At 51.8% G+C, this 12599-nt stretch overlaps 1 protein-coding gene across 7 annotated transcripts in view; it reads left to right on the top strand.

Annotated features, from left to right (window-relative positions):
• Window positions 1–1797: 1797 nt before the first annotated feature.
• The window catches only part of CHKA (choline kinase alpha), a 61706-nt gene continuing 50904 nt past the window's right edge, over window positions 1798–12599 (top strand). For 2 of the 7 annotated variants that reach the window (XM_042904811.1, XM_042904809.1), the window contains exons 1-2: window positions 1798–2290; window positions 2399–2494. In XM_042904811.1, the coding sequence (XP_042760745.1) occupies window positions 1944–2290; window positions 2399–2494 (443 nt within the window). In that variant the 5' untranslated portion in view covers window positions 1798–1943. The remainder of the gene's footprint in view (window positions 2291–2398; window positions 2495–12599) is intronic. The other 5 variants (XM_042904807.1, XM_042904806.1, XM_042904810.1 and 2 more) reach the window with 3 other exon arrangements.

Genomic DNA, 12599 nt, shown 5'->3' with positions numbered 1-12599 from the left:
GTCTCCACATCTATAAACGGAAGCAATAATAGACAAAACTTTTCCAACACCTTTAATAAGGCATCGTTTTCCTCCCACAGGGAACGGCAGTTCCATAAAGGCGCCTGTGGGTTCTAATAGCTCAAACCAGCAGACGCCAGGGTTATTTCAAACAACAGAGACCCAACCCTTACTTCTAACGCCCTTTCCTCCCCGCCAGGTTTCTGGCATTCCTGAGATTACTAGGCGGGTGCCAGGGGACAGGGGGACAAAAGGTCTGTCACCTGGGTAGGCCACGGACACGGTCCCACCCCTGCAGTGGTATTTTTAGACAGAGTCCTTGGCTACTTTATCTAAATGGCCTGACTGAAGACCTTGAATTTTCAGCTTTTCAAACATCCAATGGGACTCCCACCCTGCTTCCTTTCTAAAACGCCCAGGCTACTCCCAGGTCCTCAGTTCAGGGCACAGGCCCACCTCTACAGCTGTCTTGTCAAAGGCCCCTTTTCATTATAATACTTTTGTTCAAAAAGTCCACTTTTCTTGGAGCAAGTTCAGCCAAGCACACACGATCTAAAAAGAGATGTTTGCTTCTGGCCGACTGTGAAATCCCACACAGAAGCCATTTTCTGTAATCCAGGCGCTTAATTTCCTAAGCAGCCTGGGAAACCTCTTGTCCCAGCTCACGTCCCGTAAAATAGGATCTGTAATTTTTATATTTATCTGTAACCCCCTACCAGAAAGGATTGGGGCCACGGGCTCAAACAGGAGTGAGGGACAGGGGCCGGGGTGGCCCATTGGAGAAGGGGCCCTCGTCCCCCTCCGCGGGCAAAGGTGCGTTAGTCACGGTCACGCGGCTGCCTCCTGCGCGGGGGCGGGCGGGGCGCGTCCACAAAGCCAGCAGCCCCGTGGCACTCACCTTTGGCCAGTGATCCGCGTGGCCGCGGCGGCCCCGCTGCGGGATGCCGCCCCGCCTGCCCCGAGCCTTCAGTGCCCGGCGTCCTCAGCACCAAGGACAGGGAAACTGAGGCTGCGGGAGGGACCCCCCCCCCCGGAGGGCGGGGTCACTTGTTCAGCCTTGAGCCAATCGCCTCTGCCCTGTTTTCGGACCCGGGGAAAATAATTCCTCCGGCTCTGGGTTGTTCGGCGCGCGGCCGCGCCTCGCAAGGAGCCGAGCCGGCGCTGGGAAATGTTATAAAAACACACCCACGGAGCAGCAGAGAGAGGTGCCTTGCCCCAAGGTCATGCAAAAAGAGAAGCCAGCCTGCAGGCACTAGCTTCCTGCCTGCACCCTGCCAGGCCCCGGCTTCAGATGTCCTGGGGTTCCCAGGGGCCCGAGCAAAGTTTCGGCTCCCAGAGCCAGGCCCGGGCTGCCCGAGGCTCGGGGGCCGGAGGCTCCCACAGGGCCCCCGCGCCGCTCTCCGGGCGCCCCCGCACCTCAGTTGCTGCTCTCCAACCCGGCGACCCCCGGCTCCGGCTCGACGCCCCCGCCCCCCGCGCCGGCCCCGCCCCCCGCGCCGGCAGCGCCCGGGGCGGGGGGCGGTGCCGCAGCCAATAGGGAGGTGGCGTGGAGAGGGCGGTGGCGACTGTGAGTCCAATCAGCGGCGGCCGGCGGCCAATCAGCGGCGGGCTCGAGGGCGGGCTGTGACGCGGGCGGCGCTCCTCGTGCGGCGGCGGTATAGGAGCGCGCGCCGCGGCCAGCGGGGCCCGCCGAGCGTCTCAGCCGCCGCCGCCGCCGCCGCCGGCCGCCGCCCGCTCGCTCGCTCGCTCGCTCGCTCCCTCCGCGCCGCCGCCCCGCGCCCGCCCGGCGCGCCCCCAACCGCCGCTCCCGCCCCCGGCCGGCCCGTCAGCGAGCCGGCGAGCGGCCTCCGCGCCCGGCCTCCGTGAGGGGGGCGCCCGGCCGGACCCTGAGCCTCGCTCTCTCGCGCTGCGGCCGTCCGCGCCTCCTCGGCCGCCTGCCCGGCATGAAGACCAAGTTCTGCAACGGGGGCGAGGCGGAGCCCTCGCCGCTCGGGCTGCTCCTGAGCTGCGGCGGCGGCAGCGCGGCCCCGGCGCCCGGCGTGGGGCAGCAGCGCGACGCCGCCAGCGACCTCGAGCCCAAGCAGCTGGGCGGCCCGCAGCCGCCGCTCGCGCTGCCGCCGCCGCCGCCGCCGCCGCTGCCGCTGCCGCCGCCGCCGCCGCCGCCGCCGCCGCCGGCCGACGAGCAGCCCGAGCCTCGGACGCGGCGCAGGGCCTATCTGTGGTGCAAGGAGTTCCTGCCCGGCGCCTGGCGGGGCCTTCGCGAGGACCAGTTCCACATCAGTGTCATCAGGTCGGTGGCGGCGCCCCGCCGGGGTGGGCGCGCAGGGCGGACGCGGGGAGCCGCTGGCCGGGGCGGGGGGCGGACCCCATGGGAAATCCAAGCCCCCACCCCCCCTAGACCTTCCAGAAGACCGGCTGTTGAACGGATCCCGGTGCCAGGCGAAGACAGGTCTCCTCCGAGCAGAACAATACCGTTGAATCATCACCAAGCGCGGTTTGTGCCGAAGCTTCTTAAACCTTGCCGGGGGAGGCCCCCCCTTTGGGGGTCAGGGCCTCGAGTGAGGAGCGATGTTGTGACTGGCTTTAAAAGAAGACACTTGGTGCCTTTGCTGCTAGTTGCCCGCGTCCACGACCTGCTCCCCGCCCCCCGGGATTCACTCGTTCGTGTCCTGGGGGTAACATCTGCCCCTTCCCCGCTAACGCTGCTCAGCACCGGGGTGTATTCGTGGTCCGAGTTTAGGAGGTGTGGCTCCAGGAATGACGAGGAGCGAGGTGGAAAGGGCCTCCCCTTTGCTTAAACTAAAAATATTTGGCCATATACTTAAATGACCAAAAAAACGTACGCGTGTGTTTGTTCAGACCGAAGAGGACAAGGGGCTGCCTTGATTTTCGTTGCCACTCTGGCCCCAGGAGATGACCGTTTAACGTTTAGCGTGGGACCTACTTAGACCTTTATTTGTTTGTTTGTTTGTTTTTGAGAGAGCGCAGGTGGGGGACGGACAGAGAGAGGGGGACAGGGGATCTGAAGCCGGCTCTGCACCCGACAGCAGTGAGCTGGACGCGGGGCTCGAACTCACCAACCTCGAGATGGTGCCCTGAGCCACCCAGGCGCCCCTAGACCTTCAAAAGCGCATTTCTTTCTCTGCCTGTTGTCTTTTCGCTGGTTGACTAGGCTGAGTGTAGTATCTAGAAACTGGCCGGCCGCCACTGATAATCCCCAACTCCAAGTTTAGTCACTTGATTCCTTTTCTGTGCCCAGTCTTGCAGCAGAGCTTCACTTCCTTGTTGTGCCTCTGGCCCCTCTCACGGATTTGCTTGCGAGCAGCAGGAGCCAAAGGTGGGAATCAAAGGAGCTTGCCCAGTGGAAGGTGTTTTATATTTTCATTTTACTTATTAAAAAAATTTTTTTTTAATGTTTATTTATTTTTGAGGGAGAGAGACAGACAGAGTGTGAGCAGGGGAGGTGCAGAGAGAGAGAGGGAGACACAGAATCCGAAGCAGGACCCAGGCTCCCAGCTGTCAGCACAGAGCCCCACGCGGGGCTCAAACTCACCAACCGTGAGAAGATCAGGACCTGAGCCGAAGTCGGACGCTCAACCGACTGAGCCCCCCAGGCGCCCCTCCAATGACAGTTTTAAGCAAAAGACAACAGCCTAACGGACCAGTGACACTCCCCTGAAAGGGCCCACAAGGGAATGTCGTAAGGCTGGATCCCGGGTGTCCGAACATCCTCACAGGCAACAGGCAAGAGCACTGGGGCAGGAGTGGGGTACCAGAGACCTAGTCTCTCAGACTCTGACATCAGCGAATAGCCACTGACCTCCAGCCCCTCTGGGTTTCCCGTTTATACAGACTGATGATTACATGGCCTGGGATGGTCTCTATCACCCTTTTCTTTGAGAATTTTCAGGCCTACCTGAATGTGATGGTTTTGCAGACACTTTCATTAAAAGAACAAATAGGGGCACCCGGGCAGCTCAGTCGGTGAAGCGTCCGACTTCGGCTCAGGTCATGATCTCGTGGTTTGTGAGTCTGAGCCCCGTGTTGGGCTCTGTGCTGACAGCTCAGAGCCTGGAGCCTGCTTCCGATTCTGTGTCCCCTCTCTCTCTGCTCATGTTCTATCTCTCTCCTTCAAAAATAAATAAACATTTAAAAAGAATTAGTAACTGTTACTGTAAGAGCATTGAAGATGTTTTCTTTTCTCCAGGAATTGGTACCCGCAGAAGTAGTCTTGGAAGCTGTCCTTTTTGTTTAGAGGACCTTTTAAAACTATGGTATACATTGCCTCTTAGTCCTGTTTTCTGCAACAGGATGTAATTATGGAATGGGTTTCATGAGAAAAGAGGTGATTTAGCACATGGGAAGTGGGTGATGCCTAGCCTTAAAAAGGGGCAAAAGAGGTGGGCTCCTGGGTGGTTCAGTGTGTTACACATCTGACTTTGGCTCAGGTCATGAGCTCTTGGTTCTTGAACTTGAGCCCTGTTTCAGGTGAGCTCTGCTTCTCCCTCCCTCCCTGCCTTCCTCCCTCTCCCTCCCTCTCCCTCCCTCTCCCTCCCTCTCCCTCCCTCTCCCTTCCCCCTGTCCCCTCCTCCTCTCTCCCCCTCCCCCACTCTCTCCCCCTCCCCCACTCTCTCCCCCTCCCCCACTCTCTCCCCCTCCCCCACTCTCTCCCCCTCCCCCACTCTCTCCCCCCTCCCCCACTCTCTCCCCCCTCCCCCACTCTCTCCCCCCTCCCCCACTCTCTCCCCCCTCCCCCACTCTCTCCCCCCTCCCCCACTCTCTCCCCCCTCCCCCACTCTCTCCCCCCTCCCCCACTCTCTCCCCCCTCCCCCACTCTCTCTTCCCTCCCCCTGCTCCTTGTGTGATTCTGTCTCTCTGTCCCTCGCTCACTTGTGCCCTCTCTCTCTCTCTCAAAAAAAGGTGGGGGGCAAAAGAGGCAGTTCAGAGTGAGGAAAGGGATTCCTCTGGGTCGAAATCCAGTGGCCCTCCACAGGCAGGTGGCACTTCCTGTGTCTCTGGCTATCGTGTTATTGACACTTCACAATCTTTCAGCTTTTTACTGAGTGCTGGTCTATCCGCAGGGGTTTATCAGACCTCGCCACCTCAACTCAGTCCGTCTAGTCTGTCCCACGTTTAACCCTTTTGCTCCTTCCCACCCTGGAATATGCTTTTGCTGCTTTCTGTCTTGGAGTTGTAACAGCAGCTGGCCAGAGCTGCAGGACCACTGCCACCTTTGCACTCCCCCAGAGGCCCCTCCTCTGCCCGCAGTGACAGCTGAGACCTGGTGAGCCGCTTTTGCCTTTTGCGTTCACACCTGCTGTCTCCTCTGTTTGCTGTTTCTGAAACCAGGAGTCCAGGCCTGCGCCCTTGCTTAGACCCTGTACCAGGAGGCACCTGTGGATGTCCTTGCACTTTGGGTCCCCCCCACCCCCATCCATTCTATATCTCGTTGCTCGGTATTTCTCAAATATTGTTATTCTTGTTTTAAAAAATTAAAAAAAATTTTTTTAATGTTTATTATTTTTGAGAGAGACAGAGCACAAGTGGGGAGGGGCAGAGAGAGAGGGAGACACAGAATCCGAAGCAGGCTCCAGGCTCCGAGCTGTCAGCACAGAGCCCGACGCGGGGCTCGAACCCACGAACTGTGAGGTCATGACCCGAGCCAGAGTCAGAGGCTCAACTGATTGAGCCACCCAGGCGCCCCTGTTCCTTTAGCTTTAAAAGTTTACTGTGGCTTCCTGTAGCTGGAGATTAAAATCCAAACTTGTTGGCGTGCTTTCAGCCTGGGCCCCAGCCTCCCTTTTTAGAGTGGTTCTTTCTTGTTGTTGTTGCTATTGTTTAAAAATCGCTCTCCCCCTTGCCAGCAACAAGGAACAGGGAGCTAGTTACACTGGACCCTGCGTTTCCTGAATGAGCTTTGTGTTTTCAGTCTCCAGGCCTTTCTTTGCGCCTCTACTCTGCTTGGCAGCCTGGTGTCTGCTTCTAAACTTCCTCCTTCGAGGCCTGGCTTAGGGAGAAACAGAATTAATTTCTTCCCTGTTTGTTTGTCTTCCATAGCACTTCATATACATACACACCTTCACGGCAACAGCACTTACCACATCTGTGTGTTTATTCTTTGACTCCCACATTAGATTGAATTAATTCCTAGAGGGCATTTCCTGTTCATCCTTGTGTCTCCAGCAGTGGAATAGTGCCTGACTTGTGGTAGGCACTGGATTTTAGCTTAAATTGGCCTCTTCACTATCCTTTTAATGTGATTGATGGCAGGGGTCTCTGTAATCAGACTGTTGTTTGCCTGAGTCCTTTAGCAGTGGTATAGGGAAAGATAAGAATTACCATAACATAGGGGTGCCTGGGTGGCTCAGGCCGTTAAGCGTCCGACTTCAGTTCAGGTCATGATCCCATGATCGTGGGTTTGAGCCCCAAGTTGGGCTCAGTGCTGACAGCTCAGACCCTGGATCCTGCTTCAGATTCTGTGTCTTGCTCTCAGCACCTCCCTGCTCGCACTCTGTCTCTCTCTCTTTCAAAGATAAATAAATGTTTAAAAAAAATTACCATAACATAGAAATTGTCATTGATAGACTGACCGCTCAAAGATTTTGTCCATGCCCAACTGTCACAGCTGAACACTAACTTTTGTCCAGGCCCATCAAATCAAGTGTTTGTTGTTATCACTCTCGTTGCTGATTGACAAAAGTCACAGTCAGTTGTGAAATGAAATTGCAGATCTCTGCAAGATTTCCTGAAGTTTTGCTGGAAGAAACGCTTGAGGGCTGTTAAAGTTTCACACATACCTGTTGACACAATATATCCCACAGACCCACTAACAGTTGAAAATTGATGGGGAGGATGATACCATGAGCCCTTCACAATAGAATCATTTAAACATCAAAAAACAGAGAGAAGCCCTTGAAAAGACTGGCCAAGTCCGTAGATGTATTTGCAGAATGATGCAATAAAAGTCAAACAGGGAGTGAATTACGGTTTATGGTGTGTCATCATTAACTTTTTGGTAAAATTATGCCAAAATTCCCTACCTAATTTCCTTTTTATGTGCACGGTTGCATTATAACTTAAGTTATAAATAACTTTTAGTTTCATTTTCCAAGATGTTTCATTTACATTTTGTTTTTACTGTTTACTGTGAAAATTTGGTCCCTTAAGGGGTCTTACTTTTTTAAAAAATGAATAAACATGGAGCATAGGACTGGCTTAGTGGAGCATGTGACTCTTGATCTTGGGGTCGTGAGCTCGAACCCCACACTGGGCATAGAGCTTACTTAGAAAAAATAAACTTAATTTGTTTTAGAACGGTTTTAGTTCACAGCCAAACTGAGCAGAAAGTACCGAGAGTTCCCATATACCCCAGTCCCCCACCCCACCAGAACCCCCATCACTGTTGACATCGCCCCCCGCCCCACACACCAGAGTGGTACGTTTGTTAAAATCCGTGAACCTACATCAACACATCACCGTCACTCAAAGTCCATGATTTACTTTACGCTAAGGTTCACTTCCAGTGTTGCACATTCTGTGGGTTTGGAGAAATGGATGAGGACGCATTTCCACCGTCGTAGCAACCTGCACAGTAGCTTCTGTGCCCTGAAGGTCCTCTGTCCTCTGCCTGTTTATTTACCCCTCTCTCCTCCCAACCCCTTTTCTCAGATGTCGAATGATGGGAAGCACGAAGTATGTAGCCTTTCGATTGGCTTCTTTCACTTAACAGCCTGCATTTAAAAGTCTCCTTCGTGGCTTGATAGTGTGGGTCGTTGTAGTACTGAACACTGTTTCATCCGGATGGACTACGGTCTGTCCGTTTACCTACTGCGGGACACCTTGGTTGCCTCTAAGTTTCAGCAGTTAGGAAGAAAGCTGCTGTAAATATCCATGTGCAGCTTTCTGTGCGGACATCAGCTGTCTCCTCTTTTGAGTAAATATGAAGGGGTGCGGTTGCTAGCTCGTGGGGTAAGAGCATGTTTCGTTTTGTTAAGATACTGCTGGTCTGGGGCGCCCGGGTGGCTCAGTCGGTTAAGCGTCTGACTTCAGCTCAGGTCGTGATCTCACAGCTTGTGAGTTCGAGCCCCGCGTCGGGCTGTGTGCTGACAGCTCAGAGCCTGGGGGCCTGTTTCGGATTCTGTGTCTCCCCCTCTCTCTGCCCTTCCCCTGTTCATGCTCTGTCTCTCTCTGTCTCAAAAATAAATAAAAACATTAAAAAAAAAAAAAAAAAGATACTGCTGGTCTGATCTCCAGGGCTGCTGCTCTGTCGTGTCCCGCCAGCTGTGAGCGAGAGCTCCTGTCGCTCCGCACCCTTGCCCGCATTTGGGGTCAGTGGTCTAGATTTGGTGTGAGCTGGTGTCTTGTGGTTTTAATTTGCAATTCCCTAAGGACATGTGATGTATATGCTTTCTTGTCCTCTGCCTGTCTTCTCTGGTGAGGCGTGTGTTTAGGGTTTTTGCCCATTTTTTAAGTTGAGCTGTTTATCTCCTTATTGTCGTGGTCAAAGGGTTCTTTGTATCTTTTGGCCGATAGTCATGTGTGTGTCTTTTGCAGGTATTTTCTTCCAGTTTGTGGTTGTCGTCTTATTTTCTTGAATGACGTCTTTTGCGGAGAAGTTTTAAATTTTAATGAAGTCCAGCTTATCAATTATTTCTTTCGTGGATCATGCCTGTGGTGTGGTATCTAAGATGTAATCACCATAACAGGGTTGTTTAGGTGATTTCCTGTTATAGTCTGGTTTGTCGTTTTGCATTTTACATTTACATCTAGGATCCATTTTGTGTTACCTTTGGGGAAGGATGTAAGGTCTGTGTCTAGATTTCATTTTTTAAATGTGAATGTCTAGTCACTCCAGCACCATTTGCTAAGACTGTCCTTTCCCTACTAAATTGCCTTTGCTCTTTGTCAAGATCAGTGGACTGTATTTATGTGGATCTATTTCTGGGCTGTGCAATCTGTTCCATCGATCTGTTTGTCCATCGTTTTGCCAACACCACACAGTCCTGATTATGCAGCTTTGTAGTAAGTCTTGAAGTCAGGTAGTGTCAGTCCTCTGACTTTGTTCTCCTCTTTTAATACCAGATTGGCTATTCTGGGTGTTTCGCCCCTCCATGTAAACTCCAGAGTCAGTTTGCCAACATTGGGATTTTGATTGGGATTCGTTGGATCTACACAAGTAGGGAAGAATTGACATCTTGGCAATATTGAGTCTTCCTATCCATGGGCATGGGATATTTCTTCATTTTATTTAGTTCTTTGATATTTTTCATTAGAGGTTTGTATTTTTCTTCTTATAGATCTTGTTGGTATTTTGTTACATTTATACTTCAATGTTTCATTTTTTGGTTGCTGATGTATGTGAGAATAGGTTTTTGATTTTAATTTGTACTTGTTCATTGCTAGTATAGGGGACAGTGATTGACTTTTATTTTGTTGTATCCTGTTGTACCCTGCAACCTTGCTATAATTCTTATTAGTTCCAGGATTTTTTTTTTTTTTTTTTTTTTTCAGTCTAGCCTCTTAGCTTGTCCAGCTCTGACACCGATGCCCATGTTCTCCTTCTGGGTTTTTCCCTGCAGTGGAACCCTGGCAGCCAGCCTAGCCCCCTCCACTATCTCACCATCCTCTATCAGCTGGTGGAGAATCTTGTCCTGCCCTTGGACAGCCCTTGTCTTTAGCTTTTCAGGGGTCTGTTTTGTATCCACAACGAGGTTGTACAGTACATGTCTTTCATAAGTTATGTATGTGTGTAAGCAAGCTCTGTACCCAACCTGGGGCTCACACTCACAACCCCCGAGGTCAAGAGTTGTACATTCTACTGACTGAGCCAGCCAGGCGCCACTCCTTGTCATTCATAACGTATTTACACATCTCACTGTGGCCGGTGCTTTTTCTGTTCAGTGTCCCAGTGACCCAGGGGCTGATGATGAAACAGCAAGACAATAAGGCCTGGGAGGTCCATGTGAGCTAGGAGTGATGCGGGAGCCCTTTGTGGAGAAAGTGGCAGCACCCCTGAACTCTGAAAGGTGCAAGAACCTCTCTGGTGAGAAGAGCAGGAAGAAGCATGCTACCTTCCAAGGATGCTAAGAATAGTGGCTTGAGGGGCGCCTGGGTGGCTCAGTCGGTTGAGCGTCCGACTTCGGCTCAGGTCATGATCTTACGGTCTGTGCGTTCGAGCCCCGCGTCAGGCTCTGTGCTGACAGCTCAGAGCCTGGGGCCTGTTTCAGATTCTGTGTCTCCCTCTCTCTCTGAACCTCCCCCGTTCATGCTCTCTCTCTGTCTCAAAAAAAATAAAGGTTTAAAAAAAAAAAAAAAAGAATAGTGGCTTGAAATGGGTATTTTAGGGGGGGCGCCTGGGTGGCTCAGTCAGTTAAGCATCTGACTCTTGGTTTCGGCTCAGTTCACGATCTCACGGTTCGTGGGTTCGAGCCCCACATCGGGCTCTGCACTGACAGTGCGGTGCCCGCTTGGGATTCTCTCGCTCTCCCTTTCTCTCTGCCCCTCCTCTGTCTGCTGTCTTTCTCACAATAAATAAGTAAACTTAAAAAAAAAAAATCGGTGTTTTAGGAACCCTTTCTGTGGGACATGTGGATTACCACGATTGGGTGGTGGTTGTGGTGGTGGCACTAAGGGGATGTAGTGGGTGGAGAGCAGGGATACCGCTAACCATCTTACGGTACAAAGGACAACCCCTCCTCTTCCTCCAGCAGAGGATTCTCAGACCCCAAGTGTCAGCAGTGCCAAGGTTGAACAGCCCTTGGAATACGGGACTGAAGACCAGCTTTCCTCTTTTGTCCGTTTGGCCCACTCTTAACACATGCGCCTTTGCTTTACCATTGCTCCTGGTGAGCGGCTGGCATTACCTGATCGTCACAGAAACCCCTATCAGATGCTCCTGCATCATTTTATGGTGAGAAGACAGGCTTAAAAGGCATCGAGTAACTTGCCCAAGGCCACACAGCTGTCTGGGAGCCAGCAGCTCACCAAGGTCAAAGGCTGTTCTCTTAACTCTGCCTCCAGGCTCGGGGTTAAGGCATCTGTTCCTGATTACCACACACTGATGCTGGCGTTTCACTCTAGTTTTGTTTTGTTTTTTTCCCCTCCACCTGAGCTATGATTATTTCAAGTTGAGTTTTAGATGGTCAGAAGAAGTTTTGCAAAAATCCACCCCCCCCCTTTTTTTTCCTTATTCCGTTTGTGCTCCAAATTCATTGGCTGTTTTGGTATTTCACTGTCTTCTATTTTCTATGTATCCAGTCCTTTGTTCTTGCCAGTCCTTTCTCTGTGGAGATAGTGGTTGTGTTTGAATCCCCCCCCCTTGCCCCCCAGTCATTTGACTTTGAGAAAAAGTGAAACCTTTTGTTTCCAGGCGGCGAGCCCCAGGGAGACTGAGTCCGCGCTCGCGCTGGACCTGACGCCCAGTTACTTGTGGATAATTTGCAGACATTTCAGGAGCTTTTTTGCTTTTTAGCAAAATACGGTTGGTTAGGTGTGGATCAGATAACGCCCCATCTTAGTTTAGCAGGTGAAAATCTTTTGTTCAAGATTTCCCTGGAGTAGGCAGGTTCTTGGGTTGATCATTCCCTGAACATTGAGCTGATACACCTGAATATGAATCCTTTTCCAAACAATTAAAGATATACAGATGTTTTTGATGGATGAATGGATTAGCAAAATGTCCCATTTACGTACAATGGAATATTTGTTAACCTTAAAAAGAGTCTTTTTTTTTAATTTGAGAGAAAGCGCGCACTCGAGCCGGGGAGAAGGGCAGAGAGAGAGAAGCTTAAGCAGGCTCCATACTCAGTTTGATCCCATGACCCTGGGATCGTGACCTGAGCCTAAATGAAGAGTTGGACACTCAACCAACCGAGCCGCCCAGGCGCCCCGAAAAGAAGGAGGTTCTGACACATGCTACCACAGGGATTAACCTCGAGGACATGCTAAGTGAAATGCTTGCCAGTCACAAAAAAGACCTATATTGTACGATCCGACTTCTGTGAGACCTCTAGTGTAGTCATATTCATACACACAGAGTAGATGGTGGTGGCTGGGGGCGGGGGGGGGGGGGGGGGGGGGGGAGGAGGGGGGCGGGGAGAATGGAGCTCTAGTGCCCAATGGCTCAGTTTCAGTTTTGCAAGATAAAAAGAGTTGTGGAGACAAATGGTGGTGGTGTTTGCAAAAACAGTGTGAATACACTTAATGCCACGGAACTGTGCGCTTAAAAACGGTTAAGGTGGTAAATTGATATGTGTATTTTATCACAATTTAAAGATTGGAAAAAAATAGGGGTGCCTGGCTGGCTCTTGACTTCAGGGTTGTCAGGCGAACGTGATAACCACTACACTACGGAAACCCTTGACTTCAGGGCTGTAAATTCAAGCCCTGCGTTGAGTGTAGGGATTACTAAAAAAAAATGAAGAAGAAAAAAGGGGCGCCTGGGTGGCTCAGTAAGGTGAAGCATCCAAATCTTGATCTCAGCCCAAGGCTTGATCTCACGGGTATGAGTTCCAGCCCCGTGTTGGTCTCCATGCTGAGCTTAGAGCCTACTGAAAAAATAAAAATAAAAAATAAAAACTTAAAAAAATGGCTGTTGAAAA

This window comes from Panthera leo, chromosome D1 (genome assembly GCF_018350215.1).
Source record: "Panthera leo isolate Ple1 chromosome D1, P.leo_Ple1_pat1.1, whole genome shotgun sequence".
Lineage (NCBI taxonomy): Eukaryota > Metazoa > Chordata > Mammalia > Carnivora > Felidae > Panthera > Panthera leo.
Note: the sequence above shows the minus strand (reverse complement) of the source record. Positions and strands in the feature narration are given on the sequence as shown.